Below are 16616 nucleotides of genomic sequence, written 5' to 3'. Positions count from 1 at the left end.
CTCCCACTATGCACCTTTGGACACACTACTCCCCCCCGTCAGCACTACTCTGACCAAAGGTCATCTGCCAGCAATCATGGAAGCATTAAGAGCGCCTCTTACCAACAATTGGTTATCTACAGATGGCTACTCATTCATAGAGTAAATTATTTGCATGATTGGATAGGACAAGCAACCTCCAACAACCCACTCAAAACTACCAAAGTCATTACCAGTAACATCCTACGAATGTCCACAATACCTGCTCATTGTTTAATAACTACCACCTAAAAACAAAAACAGACTACTTTCCATTTCACAAATGAAATCGGTCTATAGAACCCTGCAATCATGGCTAAATAAAAAACTTGAAAAGGTTGCCGCAACAGTAAAATAAGGAAGAGGGATACCCTTGTCTTTCCACTGTGGCGGAGGCTGGGAGTCTCCGTTTTCCGTTTTTCCGTTTTCCATGATAGAGACGCTATTGTAGGTATCAGCAGGGCATTCCAGACAGCGTGCGGTGTGTTGGCCCGCAGTCGGGTGGGGTGCGGGGACCGAGGTGGAAGATGGGGGGGGACAACCAAACCTTCCTCCTGTGAGACTGCAGTGTTCCTTGTCTCACTCTCCCTTTCTCTGCCTGTCTCTTCCCCTCCCTCTCGCCCCTTCTCTCAGGGTGTACGACTGAGGTCAGCGGACTGTCTGCTAGCACAGAACACATCTAATGCTCTGACGCAGCAGCTATAAACTTCCCCCGCCTCCCTCCCAGAGAATCTCTCCCTCCCCTTGTGCAAATGTTCACGTGTTTTTCCCTCCCCAACACATATGACAAATCAGTGAGTAGATGACTCCACCCAGTGGTATAGTGGTGCCTGGAGAAGTAGGTATGCTCAAATTTAGCATAATAATTCCCAAAACGGCCCAGCGAAGGTGCCCTGTGTATTTCCCTTTCTTTTTTTCAGGTTCACTCTCAAATCACACTTTATAGACAAGAACGACAAATTGGATGTTCTAAATCCATAACGCTTAAATCATATAGACTAGAGGTCGACCGATTATGATTTTTCAACGCCGATACCGATAATTGGAGGACCAAAAAAGCCAATACCGATTAAATCGGCCAATTAAAATGTTTTTATTTTTATTTGTAATAATGACAATTACAACAATACTGTATGAACACTTATTTTAACTTAATATAATACATCTATAAAATCAATTTAGCCTCAAGTAAATAAATAATGAAACATGTTCAATTTGGTTAAATAATGTAAAAACAAAGTGTTGGAGAAGAAAGTAAAAGTGCAATATGTGCTATGTAAGAAAGCTAACGTTTCAGTTCCTTGCTCAGAACATGAGAACATATGAAAGCTGGTGGTTCCTTTTAACATGAGTCTTCAATATTCCCAGGTAAGAAGTTTTAGGTTGTAGTTATTATAGGAATTATAGGACTATTTCCCTCTATACCATTTGTATTTCATTAACCTTTGACTATTGGATGTTCTTATAGGCACTTTAGTATTGCCAGTGTAACAGTATAGCTTCCGTCCATCTCCTCCCTGGGCTCGAACCAGCAACACAACGACAATTAGCTTGCGCTAACTAGCTAGCCATTTCACTTCGGTAACACGAGCCTCATCTCGGGAGTTGATAAGCTTGAAGTCATAAACAGCGCAATGATTGATGCACAACGAAGCGCTGCTATCAAAGCGCACAAAAGTGCTGTTTGAATGAATGTTTACGCGCCTGCTTCTGCCTACCACCGCTCAGTCAGATACTTAGATATTTGTATGCTCAGTCAGATTATATGCAACGCAGGACACGCTAGATAATATAAGATAAATTTAATGCTAGCTAGCAACTTACCTTGGCTTACTGCATTCACTTAACTCCTTGTGGAGTGCAACAAGAGAGGGGCAGGTCGTTATTGCATTGGACTCGTTAACTGTAAGGTTGCAAGATTGGATCCCCCGAGCTGACAAGGTGAAAAATCTGTCTTTCTGCCCCTGAACAAGGCAGTTAACCCACCATTCCTAGGCCGTCATTGAAAATAAGAATGTTTTCTTAACTGACCTGCCTAGTTAAATAAAAAAGGCAAATTGCAAAAAAAAAAAAAAAGGCAAATCGGCGCCCAAAAATACAGATTTCCGATTGTTATGAAAAGTTAAAATCGGCCCTAATTAATCGATCGATCTCTAATATAGACCATTTTGTAGGTCTGGAAAAAATGTAAATTGTTTTTTTGGGAGGGTGAAGTTTCCCTTTAATCCAGTTGCACACCTAGCAAGAGACCGTTTGGCTAGAAGTGTTTCTGTACAACAATGTAGGCCTATAGTGTACATGTGATGGCAGTTAGCAAAACAAATGCACTCCCGATTGATAGAATAGATTCAACCAAAACCACTGACTAAACCTTTTCAATAGATACTGATCAGTTGAAACATCTTTCCTATCTACCCTACCAGCTACCGATGTCATTCTTCTGTGAGCCACTCCATGCGACAACCAGTTGACAGCTGCGCACTCTTGCTGCCTGACAGATGATATTCTGCTGTGAGTGCCTCGCATTAACACACATTACACGAACAAAAGTATGTGGACACCTGCTCTTTGAACATCTCATTCCAAAACCACCCCCCCCCCCTCCTTTCCTGCTGTAACAGCATCCACTCTTTTTTGATTGTTATCCCCTAGATGTTGGAACATTCCTGCGAGCACTTGCTTCTATTCAGCCACACAAGCATTAGTGAGGTCGGGCACTGATGTTAGGCAATTATGCCTGGGTCACAGTCTGCGTTCCAATTTATGAATTGTCTTGCTGAAACAGGAAAGGGCCTTCCTCAAACTGTTGCCACAAAGTTGGAAGAATAGTCTATGTCATTGTATGCTGTAGCGTTAAGATTTTACTTCACTGGAATTAAGGGGCCTAGCCCAAACCATGAAAAACAGCCCTGACCATTACTCCTCCTCCAAACTTTACACTTGGCACTATGCATTCGTGCAGGTACCGTTCTCCTGGAATCCACCAAACAGATTTGTCCGTCGGACTGCGTTTCCACTGCTCCAGCGTCCAATGGCAGCAAGCTTTATACGACTCCAGCCGCCGCTTAACATTGCGTATGGTGAAAGGGGGATACCTAGTCAGTTGTCCAACTGAATGCCTTCAACTGAAATGTGTCTTCCATATGTAACCCAACCCCTCTGAATCAGGTAGGTGCGGGTGACTGCCATAATCGACATCCACTTCTTCGGCGCCCCGGAACAGTGGGCTAACTGCCTTGCTCAGAGGCAGAACAGATTTTTACCTTGTCAGCTCAGGTGATCTTAGGCTTGGGTGAGGCTGACAAACAGTTTTTGTGCGGATGTTGCTTCCAGAGGCAGTTTGGAACTTGGTAGTGGGTGTTGCAACAGAGGACAGATTATTTTAACGCACTTCAGGCCTCGGCGGCCCCGTTGTGTGAACTTGTGTGGCCTACCACTTCGTGGCTGAGCCGTTGTTGCTCCTAGACGTTTTCACTTCACAATAACAGCACTTACAGTTGACCAGGGCAGAAATTTGACACACTGACTTGTTGGGTGGCATCCTATGACTGTGCCACGTTGAAAGCCACTGAGTTCTTCAGTAAGGACATTCTACTGCCAATGTTTGTCTATGGAGTTTGCGTGGCTGTGTGCTCGATTTTATACACCTGTCAGCAACGGGTGTGGCTGAAATAGATGAATCCACTAATTTGAAGGGGTGTCCACATACACTTGTATATATAGTGTATTTCACATGCTTTGCGATTGTGTAGGCTACTTTGTGCATGATGTCTCTGTTATACATAACGGATATGGCACTAAAACATTTTTAAAAAATGGTATACGGCGTACACCACCCAAAGTTCTATGTAGTTACTACAAACGCACAGATTAGACAGCCAACCCCTAGACTACAGAGTGCGTACTGTCACATCTTCATAAACTGCATCATATCATCAATCAGCCAAACAATTAACACATCTGGTCATCTCAAATCAACCTCATCAGAAGTCAAAATTCACATAAGAAAAATATGATTGTTGTATTAGTCCACTAGAGGGCACCGCTCATTTCATTTAAATGTCTGCCTAGGTTTACACTTAATTATCATTTCAAATTATTCATAATGCGTTGTTTTTATTAAGTCTTTCAGAGAGTTGACAAACGATCACAGCTCCCCAATGTATATTCACGCTCAGCACTTGAGCTGGAGTCAATAGCAGGTACAGTACAAGGTACATTTTTCTAGAATAAGGGTGTAGTCGTACTGAAGAAAGAAGATGGGTGAATGATTAATCATACAGTGTGGTCGGTCACTACAGATCTATGTGGATTCGAATCTCACTAACGGGGTTTTGCGAATGAGATGGCAGGGGTGGTGATGTTTCAGATGGTATGGCATATCCGGTCGAACAAGGAAGAGAACACTTGCTGACAAGCTCTATTCTTCATCGGCTGGTGTCGCAATGCAGGGAGGGAGATTCCTTGCACACTGTCTTGGGGCCCACCAGCCTAGCTCAGTGCAATGTCACAATCAAATCTCTGTACACTGATATCGGTGCCTCGTGTGCATCACTGGGTAAATAACCAGCTAGATACAACTGAGCCATTCATTTGTAAAGGCTAAAGGCTATTGCTTTCATCTTCATTTATTTTATTATATTAATGTTATTTCAAGCAATCATGCAACAAAAATATGTACTAAAATACTATATCTGAAGGGCACTGCCCAGTGAGGTAAACCGTACTAAAACATCTAGAATTGTTTTGCTTTAACACTGCCCTTTTCACTGAGCTGTTTTTTTCCATCTGGACATGGGGGCTCAAAGGCTATGAGGCCTATAAGGAGGTCTACAGTTTCAGCTTCATATCTCTGGTTATTTTCAGTAGGGCTAAAACCAGACTGCAGACAGAGGTAATCTAATTCCACAGAGCAAAAAGCTCTGGGCAAACTAAAACCACTGGGGGGTGAGCAAGACAAAGGCAGGCTTGCAAACTGCCACGCCCTGTTCCATGTGAGGTTTCCACTAGATAACACAGCTACAAAAAATAGCTTTTTGGTCTTAATTTAAGGTTAGGTATAAGATTAAGTTAAAAAATAACATTTTAAGTTGATCAATTGTAGAAATGGGTGTTTAGCCATAATTATAACTTTGTGGCTGTGTTAACTAGTGACTACCCATGTGAGAGGCAGTTCTTACCATGCCCCATTGGTCAGAATGTAAATTAATCCTTATAGATCAGTTCATTTTCTGGCCAGGCGTATTATGAAAAACATAACAAGCATTCAAATATTACTAGATGGCTGAATTGTATGATATACCTTAATGAGATTATGCACTGCCAGGTCACTTCCTTTAAATATATTCTGTCCTTTTAACGTAATCGCTTTGTGACAAACCCCCCCAATTGCACATTTATATTCCATTTCTGAACAGTGAAGTCATGGGAAATGAATTCTGTACTTACCACATGAAGAGGATAGATTGCAAAATACAATGACAAGATTTAAGACACTGACATTTACTAATGGGGAGGGGGGGGGGGGGATTAACTACTGCATATGAAAACCAAGATCAAGAAACCAATCTCATGCCAACGCATGCTCACACACAATTGTAATGGTTATTCAAAAAGATGTAAAAAGGGACGAGGCAGAGAAGGGTGATGTAAAAGAAGTGAAAACTGTGCATGGGAGAAAAATGAGTTATGGGCGGAGCTAAATAACGACCAAGGAGAGTGAAATGACGACGCATCAATGCAATGGTGACGAACTTCCATGCGGAAATTACCTGCTTCTGTGCTCAGGTTGGGCATCTGAGCAGTTTTGGGGCCCTCTGTGTCCTTAGTGACCATCTCTGGTTCGCGAACTGGCGAGTGGATGAGAGGGGCCTGAGACGCAGGCTCGTTGATATCATCCTTCTCCAGGTAGGCCTTACCCTCCTGGGTAAGTAGGAGGTAAGAGCTCTGACTGGGAACTTCTTCCTGAACTTCTGGGGCTACATTTGCAGACGTCACATCCTTCAGCCCAAAGCTCATGTCATCATCATCATCATCATCGTCATCCATACTTAGCTCTGGTGCCTTGGCAAACTTGGCACCATCAAATGCTTCTAGAAACTCATCCATCACACCCCTGGTGGGCCTTTCGATGAACTCGAACTCTTCCGAGGAGACTTCAGGCTCAGAGTTCTCCTCTACTGCCTCTGGCTCTTCCACTTTCATGTCATTCTTCTCAGTCTCCACCTGGAAACTTGCAGGATTCTTGGCCATTGCCTCCAGAACAGGGGACAGAGAGTCTGCGGACGGACTCTCGGAATCAGAATCTTCAGGGGTCTTTCTAGTCTGGATATTAAGAGGCTCTAATTTGTTCACTATTTTGGGTGAATCTTGACTGGAAAACATCCAATCTTTTTGTTCTATCTGGACAGGTTCTTTGCTCTGGGGTGTGGTCCCTGCCTCCTTTACGAGGTCAAAGGCACTAAAGCCTTTATCTTCAGTCTTCACTGCTAATCTTGCTTCAGTCTCCTCAGTCAGCTCCTTTAGCAGTAAAGCTTTGGAATCGAAAGCAAAGGGATTTGTGGCTGACAGAGGGACAGGGACAGTGGGTGACTCAACTATCTTCCGGACAGGAGCAGGGCTCGGCTCAGTGCTTCCTTCAGAAGAGCCAGAGTCCACTTTGTCAGGGTTCAGAGGGAAGGGCTTTAAGATATCTGGGAGAGATGGAGGTGCAGAGTCTTCGCTCTCTTTTGGGGTGGTTGAGAACTGATTGAGTGGCTCCATGAGAGAGTCCGCAGCCATCTTGACAGACACGTACGTTTTTGTCTCATCATAATATGATGGTGGGCTGCCATCTTGGGAGTCTCCAGCCTGGCCATATTGGACCAGGTCTGGGGTGGGACTCTCAGATATTTTAGCTGCCATGCTGTCAGAAGTGGTATCCCCAAAATGGGAGAACCCAGCATCTGCTACAGGGGAGAGGCCTTGGAATGGATTCTTCTTCACCTCAAACATTAAGTCATCATCTGGTTGGCCAAGCATATCTGGCACATACCCAGAGGAGCCTCTGGAGGCTGAGTCCTTGGAGAACATATCCATGGAGGCCCTGGTGTTGTCTTGAGAAACTTGGGATGGAGAATCCCAGTGCTCTATTGGGGTAGAGGAGGCAGGTGCAATGTAAGATTCAGGGGTCATCGGGGGATTTTGGGGGGACCGGGAAGGTGTAGCAGACCTGACTGAGCTACAAATCTGCTCTTCAGGAGAGACAACCCCACTGTCTTCACACAGAGACTTGGGCCTTCCATCTCTCTCCAAGCAAATGTTTTGATCATGTTTACTTTGAGTGTAGGAAGCAGCTTCTAACCCTTTCACGATATCCTCATCGTTCTTAATAAAGCCTAATCTGGTGTTACCCTCTTCATCACAAGGCATATCCTTGGTCTGTATTTTGGGAGGCTCAGTAGAAGGCCAAGAAGAGAAGCCCAATGGAGCAGACGTTGGATTTGGACTCTCTGACAAAGAGAGGTCCTCCAGAGAGTCAGGAGAGTGAAGAGGAGAGAGGGGGGAGATGGGAGCAGGGGAATCACCCTTCTGCCCAAGTTCTTGAGTAGAGAGGGAAAATGCAATACATCAAGACACACTCCATTCCTTCAGTGCTAGCAAGCCATGCTGGGCAAGCCCTGCCAGCATTCTGCAGAGGTAAGGTGGTGATTCCCATCAGATAAATCTCAGAGGTTATATCTGGCATGCCAAAAGATGCAAAACCAGTTATGAACATATTTTTTTCTAAGACAACCCTGTGTAATGTGTCAATTTAGTCACTTAACATGGGCGGAATCAATGAGGGGAATCATCACTTATAAACCTCATGAATTTGTAACTATAAAGTGGGTTTCTTCTGTCATATCTACAGTAAGTGGACTTTGGTCACAGGGATTCAAAATACACTTTTTTCCCCCCTAAATGCAAATCCTATGAAAAACTATTCCTTAAACTTGGCATGCATTTCAGACAGTCAAAATGTAATTCCGGTATAAAGGAACGAACTGAAAAAGAAGATGCAGGAGGGCAAAGACAGCCAGCAAAGAGAACTTGCCTTTTGGGAATTGCATCAGAGGTTGAAGCGGAGTAGAAGGAAGAAAATGTTCATCTGAAAGAGAGACAGTAGCAGTGTGAAATGGACAATACCAGTAGTTGAGGAGGATAATATAAGTTCTACACTGGAGTAGAAAGTTATTCAAGCAAGACCACAATAATGTGAACCAGACCCTAACAGTGGGACACATTGTAGACTAGAGGTCTACCGATTGTGATTTTTCAACACCGATACCGATTATAGGAGGACCAAAAAAAAAAGCTGATACCGATTAATCTGACGATTTTTCAAATGTTATTTGTAATAATAACAATTACAATAATACTGAATGAACACTTATTTTAACTTAATATAATGCATCAATAAAAATCAATTTAGCCTCAAATAAATAATGAAACATGTTCAATTTGGTTTAAATAGTGCAAAAACAAAGTGTTGGAGAAGTAAAAGTGCAATATGTGCCATGTAAAAAAGCTCACGTTTGAGTTCCTTGCTCAGAACATGAGAACATATGAAAGTTGGTGGTTCCTTTTAACATGAGACGTTAATATTCCCAGGTAAGAGGTTTTTAGGTTGTAGTTAATATAGCATTTTTGGGGGCTATTTCTCTCTATACCATTTGTATTTCATATAACTTTGACGGCCCTTGCAGAGCAAGGGGGAATAACTACAAGTCTCAGAGCAAGTGACGTTTGAAACGCTATTAGCGCGCACCCCTTTGGTCATTAATATGGTCGAATCCGGAAACTATCATTACGAAAACAAGACGTTTATTCTTTCAGTGAAATACGTAACCGTTCCGTATTTTATCTAACGGGTGGCATCCCTAAGTCTAAATATTCTTGTTACATTGCACAACCTTCAATGTCATAATTACATAAAATTCTGGCAAATTAGTTCGCAAAGAGCCAGGCTGCCCAAACTGTTGCATATACCCTAGCCATTTCACTTCGGTTACACGAGCCTCATCTCGGGAGTTGATAGGCTTGAAGTCATAAACAGCGCAATGCTTGATGCACAACGAAGAACTGCTGGCAAAACGCCCGAAAGTGCTGTTTGAATAAATGTTTACGCGCCTGCTTCTGCCTACCACCGCTCAGTCAGATTATATGCAACGCAGGACACGCTAGATAATATCTAGTAATATCATCAACCATGTGTAGTTAACTAGTGATTATGATTGATTGTTTTTAATAGTTTAAAGCTAGCTAGCAACTTACCTTGGTTTACTGCATTCGCGTAACTCCTTGTGGAGTGCAACGAGAGAGAGGCAGGTCGTTATTGCGTTGGACTAGTTAAGGTTGCAAGATTGGATCCCCCGAGCTGACAAGGTGAAAATCTGAAATCTGAATGTGTTCTTAACTGACTTGCCTAGTTAAATAAAGATTAAATAAATAAAAAAATTTAAATATCGGCAAATCGGCGCCCAAAAAATACAGATTTCTGATTGTTATGAAAACTTGAAATCGGCCCTAATTAAATCGGTCGACCTCTAATAAGATCATCCAATAGTCAAAGGTTAATGAAATACAAACGGTATAGAGGGAAATAGTCCTTTAATTCCTATAATAACTACAACCTAAAACTTCTTACCTGGGAATATTGAAGACTCATGTTAAAAGGAACCACCAGCTTTTATATGTTCTCATGTTCTGAGCAAGGAACTGAAACGTTAGCTTTCTTACATAGCACATATTGCACTTTTACTTTCTTCTCCAACACTTTGTTTTTGCATTATTTAAACCAAATTGAACATGTTACATTATTTACTTGAGGCTAAATTGATTTTATTGATGTATTATATTAAGTTAAAATAAGTGTTCATACAGTATTGTTGTAATTGTCATTATTACACATTTTTAAAAATGGCTGATTAATCGGCATCGGTTTATTTGGTCCTCCAATAATCGGTATCGGCGTTGAAAAATTATAAAATCGGTCGACCTCTAGTTCCTAGGCCGTCATTGAAAATAAGAATGTGTTCTTAACTGACTTGCCTAGTTAAATAAAGGTATATACATTTATTTTAATTTCAATTAAAATAAAACAAATCAGCAAAATCTGAAAAAAATATATATTTCCGATTGTTATGAAAACTTGAAATCGGCACTAATTAATCGGTCGACCTCTATTGCAGACACCCTCTCTGTACAGGCAGCTTAGAGCATACAAGACAGGAATAGATGTCAGGCATGTAACAAAGCCAGGGAAGACGGTCATATTTTTGGCAGAAATACATGAAAAGGGAAATTCTTCTGTAGCAGAATGAAGATTTGCCTTAAAAAGGAACAAGTGAAAAATAACCCAAGATAATCTATTTTCAATCATTTCCTATAATAAAAATGGGGAACTGCCTGTGCCATCTAGCCAATGGACAAACTACATGACAAATATTACACAAAATGTTAATGTCAATAATCTTATTGCAGTGCTAAATGAAGTAGCAAAAAAAGTGGTTCAGGCTCTTGTCTAGAGTATTATTAAACTGTATTCCTTCTTTCAATTCTTGATTTCAGATATTAGGCCCAACTGTTTAAGACATTTGCCTAATATCCTTGACTGACACACCTTAGCAGAGCATTAGGTGAGAGTTGGCAAAAACATAGGAAGAGCACATATTCAAATCAAGACCATTTAATCAAAATGTGAAATAATTGCATAAATCTTAAATTGCATAAATCTTGTAATTTGAGTAATTTGAATGCAATGAGCTAAATTTCAGCCAAATCACCACAATTTCAATATTCTCAATAGCCTGCCGATTAAGACGTCTTGGAATATTACACAAGGTCAAAAACAAAAATCATTCTTAGTTGATTCAATGATCATGAAAGGAACAATTTAAACTCACGAGTTGCCATCAACAATGCTTCTGAACAAATCATTAAAAAAGAGATCAAGCATTTACTCAAAAGCCGGCAATATTTTCATATTACAACATTTATATTTTACATTGATTATTCCAATCTGTGGATTATTCAGATGAGACCAGTTCCAGGCCGGTTACCTCTCTTGTCTATGTTCCAACGTTGAAGTACACCTAAAATTTAACCAATAGACATTATACATTAGCTATAATGAAATCCAAGATGCTTGAATTTTCTGTCCACCTGTTCTGCATAAGCTATAGGCCTTTATGGCAATGACTTTGCTTGAATAGTGTATTGTGGAACCCTAAAAGTTGGCCAACACTTGCCTCATTATGACCAATGTTCCCTCTAACAGGTCAGGTGAGCGCAAACTTGAAGGTTGTGAAAAATCTGTGCAACTTCCTACATGCCATAATTTTTTACTTTTTTTTTAATTTAAACACACGCAGGGCTTGACATTAACCCGTTTATCCACTAGGTGGTGACTGAAAATGTGTTTGACGCAAGAAACCACTTTACATCACATCTACTCCAGGACAGCTTATACGTAGCCTAAACACAGTCCAGTTCAAAGTGAATGGCACAGATCCAAATATGGCAATGACCATTTGCATATAAGCCTACTGCAGCTCTGATTGGTTATGGCGCACCGGTCGGTGTAGAGTACAGACCTGAGCAGTGCCTGTCAATGCAATGCGCTCGTCCTACAAGAAAATCTCTTGCACAGTTAATTTTGCATACTAAGTCTGGCATTGTTCGTTTTGTTTCTGAGTATTACACTGAATGTGGATAATATGGCGTTTATTCGACCACATTTCCCACAGTAGATTGAAACATTGATAGTATTAACTAAAGGGGAAAACTCAAGAAATACCGATGTCCAATCTCATGCTTTTCTGCACAGGCGGATATTCTGTGTGGCAATCAGAGGTCGGAAGTGCTGGCTACATGTATGGCAACTGCAATGGAAGTCATGTTAACTCTAGTCAAGCCAGTATGGAGACATGAGAAGGGGGCCTTCCTGTTGGTGGCGTCCGATTTTAAATGGGGAGGAAAACTCTTGCATGGCATCGACATGAGATGCAGTGGGGTAATCTACCTGCTGCTATCTTCGCCAAAGAACACAATGGGTATTTCTCAATATGCATACTACTATGTGCTTCGCGCATGCAATCTGTAGCACGGGAGGGCTGAAGCATGAGTTCAAATCAAAGTATGCGAAACGGAGCACGGAGGGCACTTCTCGGATGCGTACTCCACTTGTTGCAAGCTTCAACTAAAAGTATGGTGAGAAATGTCACGCAGCCACTTAAAAGGGACACAATTTCTTGAACTCGATGTTGGCCATTATTTGAGCTGAAGCGAGAGAATAAAACTCAGACTTCAAATCTCATGTTGCCTGCTAGCCACGAAGAATTGGCATCATCTACCTTGGGTAACAAAGGCTTAAGGACATTTTTGGCTGTTTAACTAGCTGGCTAGCTAGATTATTATGATTCACATATAGCTAGCTGATAATTATGAAGTTAAACATTTGCTTTGTGTATATCTTGTCTCTATTGCCATTGTCCTGGCTGCAAGAAGGTTCAGTGAATGGGGGGGGTGCAGCATGTGCGAGTTAAAACCTCTTTATCCTACCCCCTCCTTTTTCGAACATTCTGTTAAAAATCGCTTAACTTTTCAGCGTCCTGCTACTCATGCCAGGAATATAGTATATGCATATGATTAGTATGTGTGGATAGAAAACTCAGAAGTTTCTAAAACTGGTTAAATCACGACTGTGACTATAACAGAGCGTGTTTCATCGAAAAGCACAGGAAAAACTGCTCACTGAAATCTGAAAAAAGTATCCATGCGCCCCTTTCATGGATTACTTAAAGGAAACCAAATTGAATATGGAGACGGATGCAATTCATACAGCTTCCACACGATGTCGCCAAAAACGTAATTTTCATTGACAAAAATCCATTGAGGCATTACGAATAGATCCTTGATCACATCCAGCCTACCTCAATCGATTTTGGAAGATTGAAAAATGGACACTTTTCTTTTGTAGCTGCTATTGAATACAGATCGCCCAGTGATCAATTTGATCGCTTATTAACGTTTACAAATACCTAAAGTTGGGTTATAAAAGTAGGTTGAAGTTTTTTGTCAAAGAATATAGGCAACTTATATCATTTTTAAACATGACGTTGCGTCTTGGAAGAGAGCTTTTTTCGTGATGCAGACAGGCCATACAAATGGATATTTTGGGCATTCATGGACGGATTTAATCGGGAAAAAGACCAATTTGTGATGTTTATGGGACATATAGGAGTGCCAACAAAGAATATCATCAAAGGTAATGAATGTTTTATATTTTATTTCTGCGTTTTGGGTAGCACCGGCTACCGCAAAATCTGTTGTTTACGTGTCGTGCTGGTATTTTGGGGGGTGCATGCTATCAGATAATAGCTTCTCATGCTTTCGCCGAAAAGCATTTTAAAAATCTGACTTGTTGGCTAGATTCACAACGAGTGTAGCTTTAATTCAATACCCTACAAGTCTATTTTAATGAACGTTTGAGTTTTAACAAGTACATTTAGCATTTAGCGTAGCGCATTTGCATTTCCAGGTGCCTACTTGTGACGCAGACGTCTCAAGTAGGACCAAGAAGTTAATAAAGTAGGGAGAATGTGAGTACTTCTCAAATGTTATATGCCTTCTATACACTTGTTCTCATAAGGTCCTCGGAGAAGGCACTTGGAGCATGACGCAGAGGCAGTGCGTTGCAGAGGCAGTGCGTTGGATGTGGTGCATACACTGGATTTATCCAACCGAACGTATGTGTCAACCTGTATGCGTAAACGGCTTGACAGTAATGGTTGCAGAAGGTGAATGTTGAACTTTTGTTGCATACATATCCAGATAATGTCACATACTACTTCGCGCAGTGATGCTGTCAGTGTGGTCAAAGCGTGAGTGTGGGGAGTATAGTAGTATGTATATTAAGAAACACCCAATGAATGTTTGCTGTCAAAACACACTCCCTACTATAACAGACAGAAGAACACGCCTTTTGTCAAGAAACAGAGGTCTAATTAACCTGATACCATAGCAACTACAGCACCTAACCTAGCCAAGATACCTCAACTCCACAATTATTTTATCCACAGAGTTGTGCGAAGAATAGAGCATTGCAGTCGATACTTCAATGTAAATACTTAAACCCTTACTGTGTACCTATGTTGGTCCCTTGTTGTTGCGTGCCATTGTTTGCTGAAATCCATACTTGTTAATAAAATAAAACCAGACTAATTTCTGCTGCTCTAAGATGGCAACAGTGCGCATGGCCAATTAAAACGCAACAAGGAAACAGTTGGTGGTTGTATTTGATCAACGTTTAAATAAAAAGTATGGAATAAAGCAAACATAGAAAGGCACTCAACAGAGGACAAACAGATATACTGGAAGGGTTTAAGACTATACGTGTATGAAGTATCAACGGCATAGTGAGTTGAAGGACTATTTCAAAAACTCTAGTCTCCACAATATACTCTGGATGAAATCGTTGTGGAGTTGAGGCAGTTGGCTACACCTAACAGAGTGTGCCAATATATAAAAGTAGGCAAATGAATCAGTGCCCTGGTAGCTGACAAACCCAGCTGCTGTTGTGGTAAAGAGTGAAGCATTCAGAGGTGGGGTAGGGGGTTATTCCCTTATCTCTACTTGCCCTTTGTAGGATATGGAGACTACGATACACAGCAAAACAGTGGGAGCAAACCCACCAGGCATGTCGGAGCCAGCAGGCCCATTTCCTGAACGTTTTTAGCATCTCTCCTGTTTAACATGTCTACACAAATTATTGCAGGAAACCAAAGTAGACTATATAAAGCATGCCTGTCCTCCCAAAATGACATTTCGCTAGTTCGAAGACAATAGTAGGGCCTAAACCAATTAAATGGACAGTCACTCAACCAGGTCTTTGAAGCTAATATAATGGTCTCCCAACCCCGCCCTGATTGTCTTCCCTAACATGTTCGGGAAAGTGTTTCGTCAGATAGCCAAGCATGTTACAAACATTGCTCCCAACTAATGCTATTTTCAGCCGAATTGGTTGCGAGTTAATAACATTAACCAGAAGGGTCAGATGGAAGATTTGTGTGAAAAACCAAAACATCGTGCGATGAAAATGTTATCAGAAAAATAACGTTCGCTAGCTTACTTCCATTAGATAGCTAACGTTAGTTACCTTTTATGAAAGTAACTTGGATATTTGTGGAGAAACAACTAAAACGGGAGTGGTCGATTTTAGATGCTTCCTTTGTTACGACTAATACAAGCCATCTTGGCTGAGTCAAAACAGCGCGTGCTAGCTAGGTAGGCTAGCGCAAACACACAAACCGGGTTGGAGCATGACAGTCTCAGAATTAATCAATGACCCAATGTGTTATCTTCTTGTTAGCTAACATTGCATGCCATTTAAAAACACCACACTGTTGTATCACCTTAAGGGTGTTGTTGAAATCGGTACCTCAATTTTGCCAGTTAAAGTTATATTAGCTAGCTAGCCATCTTCTTGCTGATGATTGTCACAGGTGGGCCGCATCGTCACAAAGCTAGCTACCTCGCGTGATTGGCCATCCATAAAACATTATTTACTTCAGAAACGTTAGCTACCTAGTCAACTATACCTGCATGTTTGGCGTTTCGAACTACACCAATGTCAATGCCAGGGATTTGTTGTCGAGACGTCCACACATTTGCTTTATAAAAAATGGTTGTCGCAGCAATCCCACATAGCTACGCTAACGTTAGTTAGCCAACGTTGCCCGACAAACGTCTATTTTAATAATGCATTACCAAGAGACTGATTACGAAACCAGATTGTCTAAAACGTTTAAAATAATTGACTACTCACGGGATGGTGCTGGAGGAGCCGCAATCGCTTCTTTCTCTGGAGCCGCTTCGGGGAGCACTTCTGCTACTGGAGCTGCTTCCACTGGAGCGGATTCTACTACTGGGGCTGGTTCTTTTTCTTGAGCTGCTTTTGGGGGATCTGGCCTTATGAGTTCTGGCAAATAGTCTGCATCCAAAGGATTGAGAATCACTGGTTGAGCTTCTGAAAATGTGTCAGTCACCTCTTCCTCCTGTTCTTCATCTGATGGAGTTATATCTGAAATCACCTCGTTTGTCAGTTGTTCCTTTGCTTCCTCCGTAAATTCTTTTAAATCATCGGGGCAAGAAGCCATGTGCCTCTCAATAGCATCCTGTGCTCCACCAACTAAGTCTACAATATCATCTTTGCCAACTTTAGCTGTGGCCTCGTTGCCATAATGATTCCCGAATTGTCTGTAGCTTCTCATTTCGTCTTCGGACGGAGTTGTGGACGATACTACTTGTTCACTGTCTTCCATCTAATTGCCGGTTATCTGCGTAAAAAGTTAATACTTTTGAAGGACAAGTTCCCAAAATAACTAACTACACTCAAAAAAATCCAAAATACCTCTAACTAACAATAAAATACGCTCGTTGACTCCCTTCAAGAGCCGAATAAACCAAAGTAACAGAAATGCGCCACGACCACTGCCACGGAACAATCCGCTCTCATGCGTCCTACCAGAATGTTGAAACAGAGAAACAAGATTTGAGTGACCAATAACTACCGAATA

At 41.5% G+C, this 16616-nt stretch overlaps 1 protein-coding gene across 7 annotated transcripts in view; it reads right to left on the bottom strand.

Moving 5' to 3' along the window:
• The window catches only part of rtn4 (reticulon 4), a 27828-nt gene extending 11212 nt beyond the window's left edge, over positions 1-16616 (bottom strand). Inside the window, exons 1-4 of one of the 7 annotated variants that reach the window (XM_021611282.2) lie at positions 15866-16616; positions 11100-11132; positions 8093-8146; positions 5790-7598 (exon numbers count right to left, since the gene is read on the bottom strand). In XM_021611282.2, coding sequence (XP_021466957.2) covers positions 5790-7598; positions 8093-8146; positions 11100-11132; positions 15866-16361 — 2392 coding nt within the window. In that variant the 5' untranslated portion in view covers positions 16362-16616. 7 annotated transcript variants of the gene reach the window in all.

The sequence above is a fragment of the Oncorhynchus mykiss genome, chromosome 1, assembly GCF_013265735.2.
Source record: "Oncorhynchus mykiss isolate Arlee chromosome 1, USDA_OmykA_1.1, whole genome shotgun sequence".
NCBI lineage: Eukaryota > Metazoa > Chordata > Actinopteri > Salmoniformes > Salmonidae > Oncorhynchus > Oncorhynchus mykiss.
This window is presented reverse-complemented; position numbering and strand designations above follow the sequence as displayed.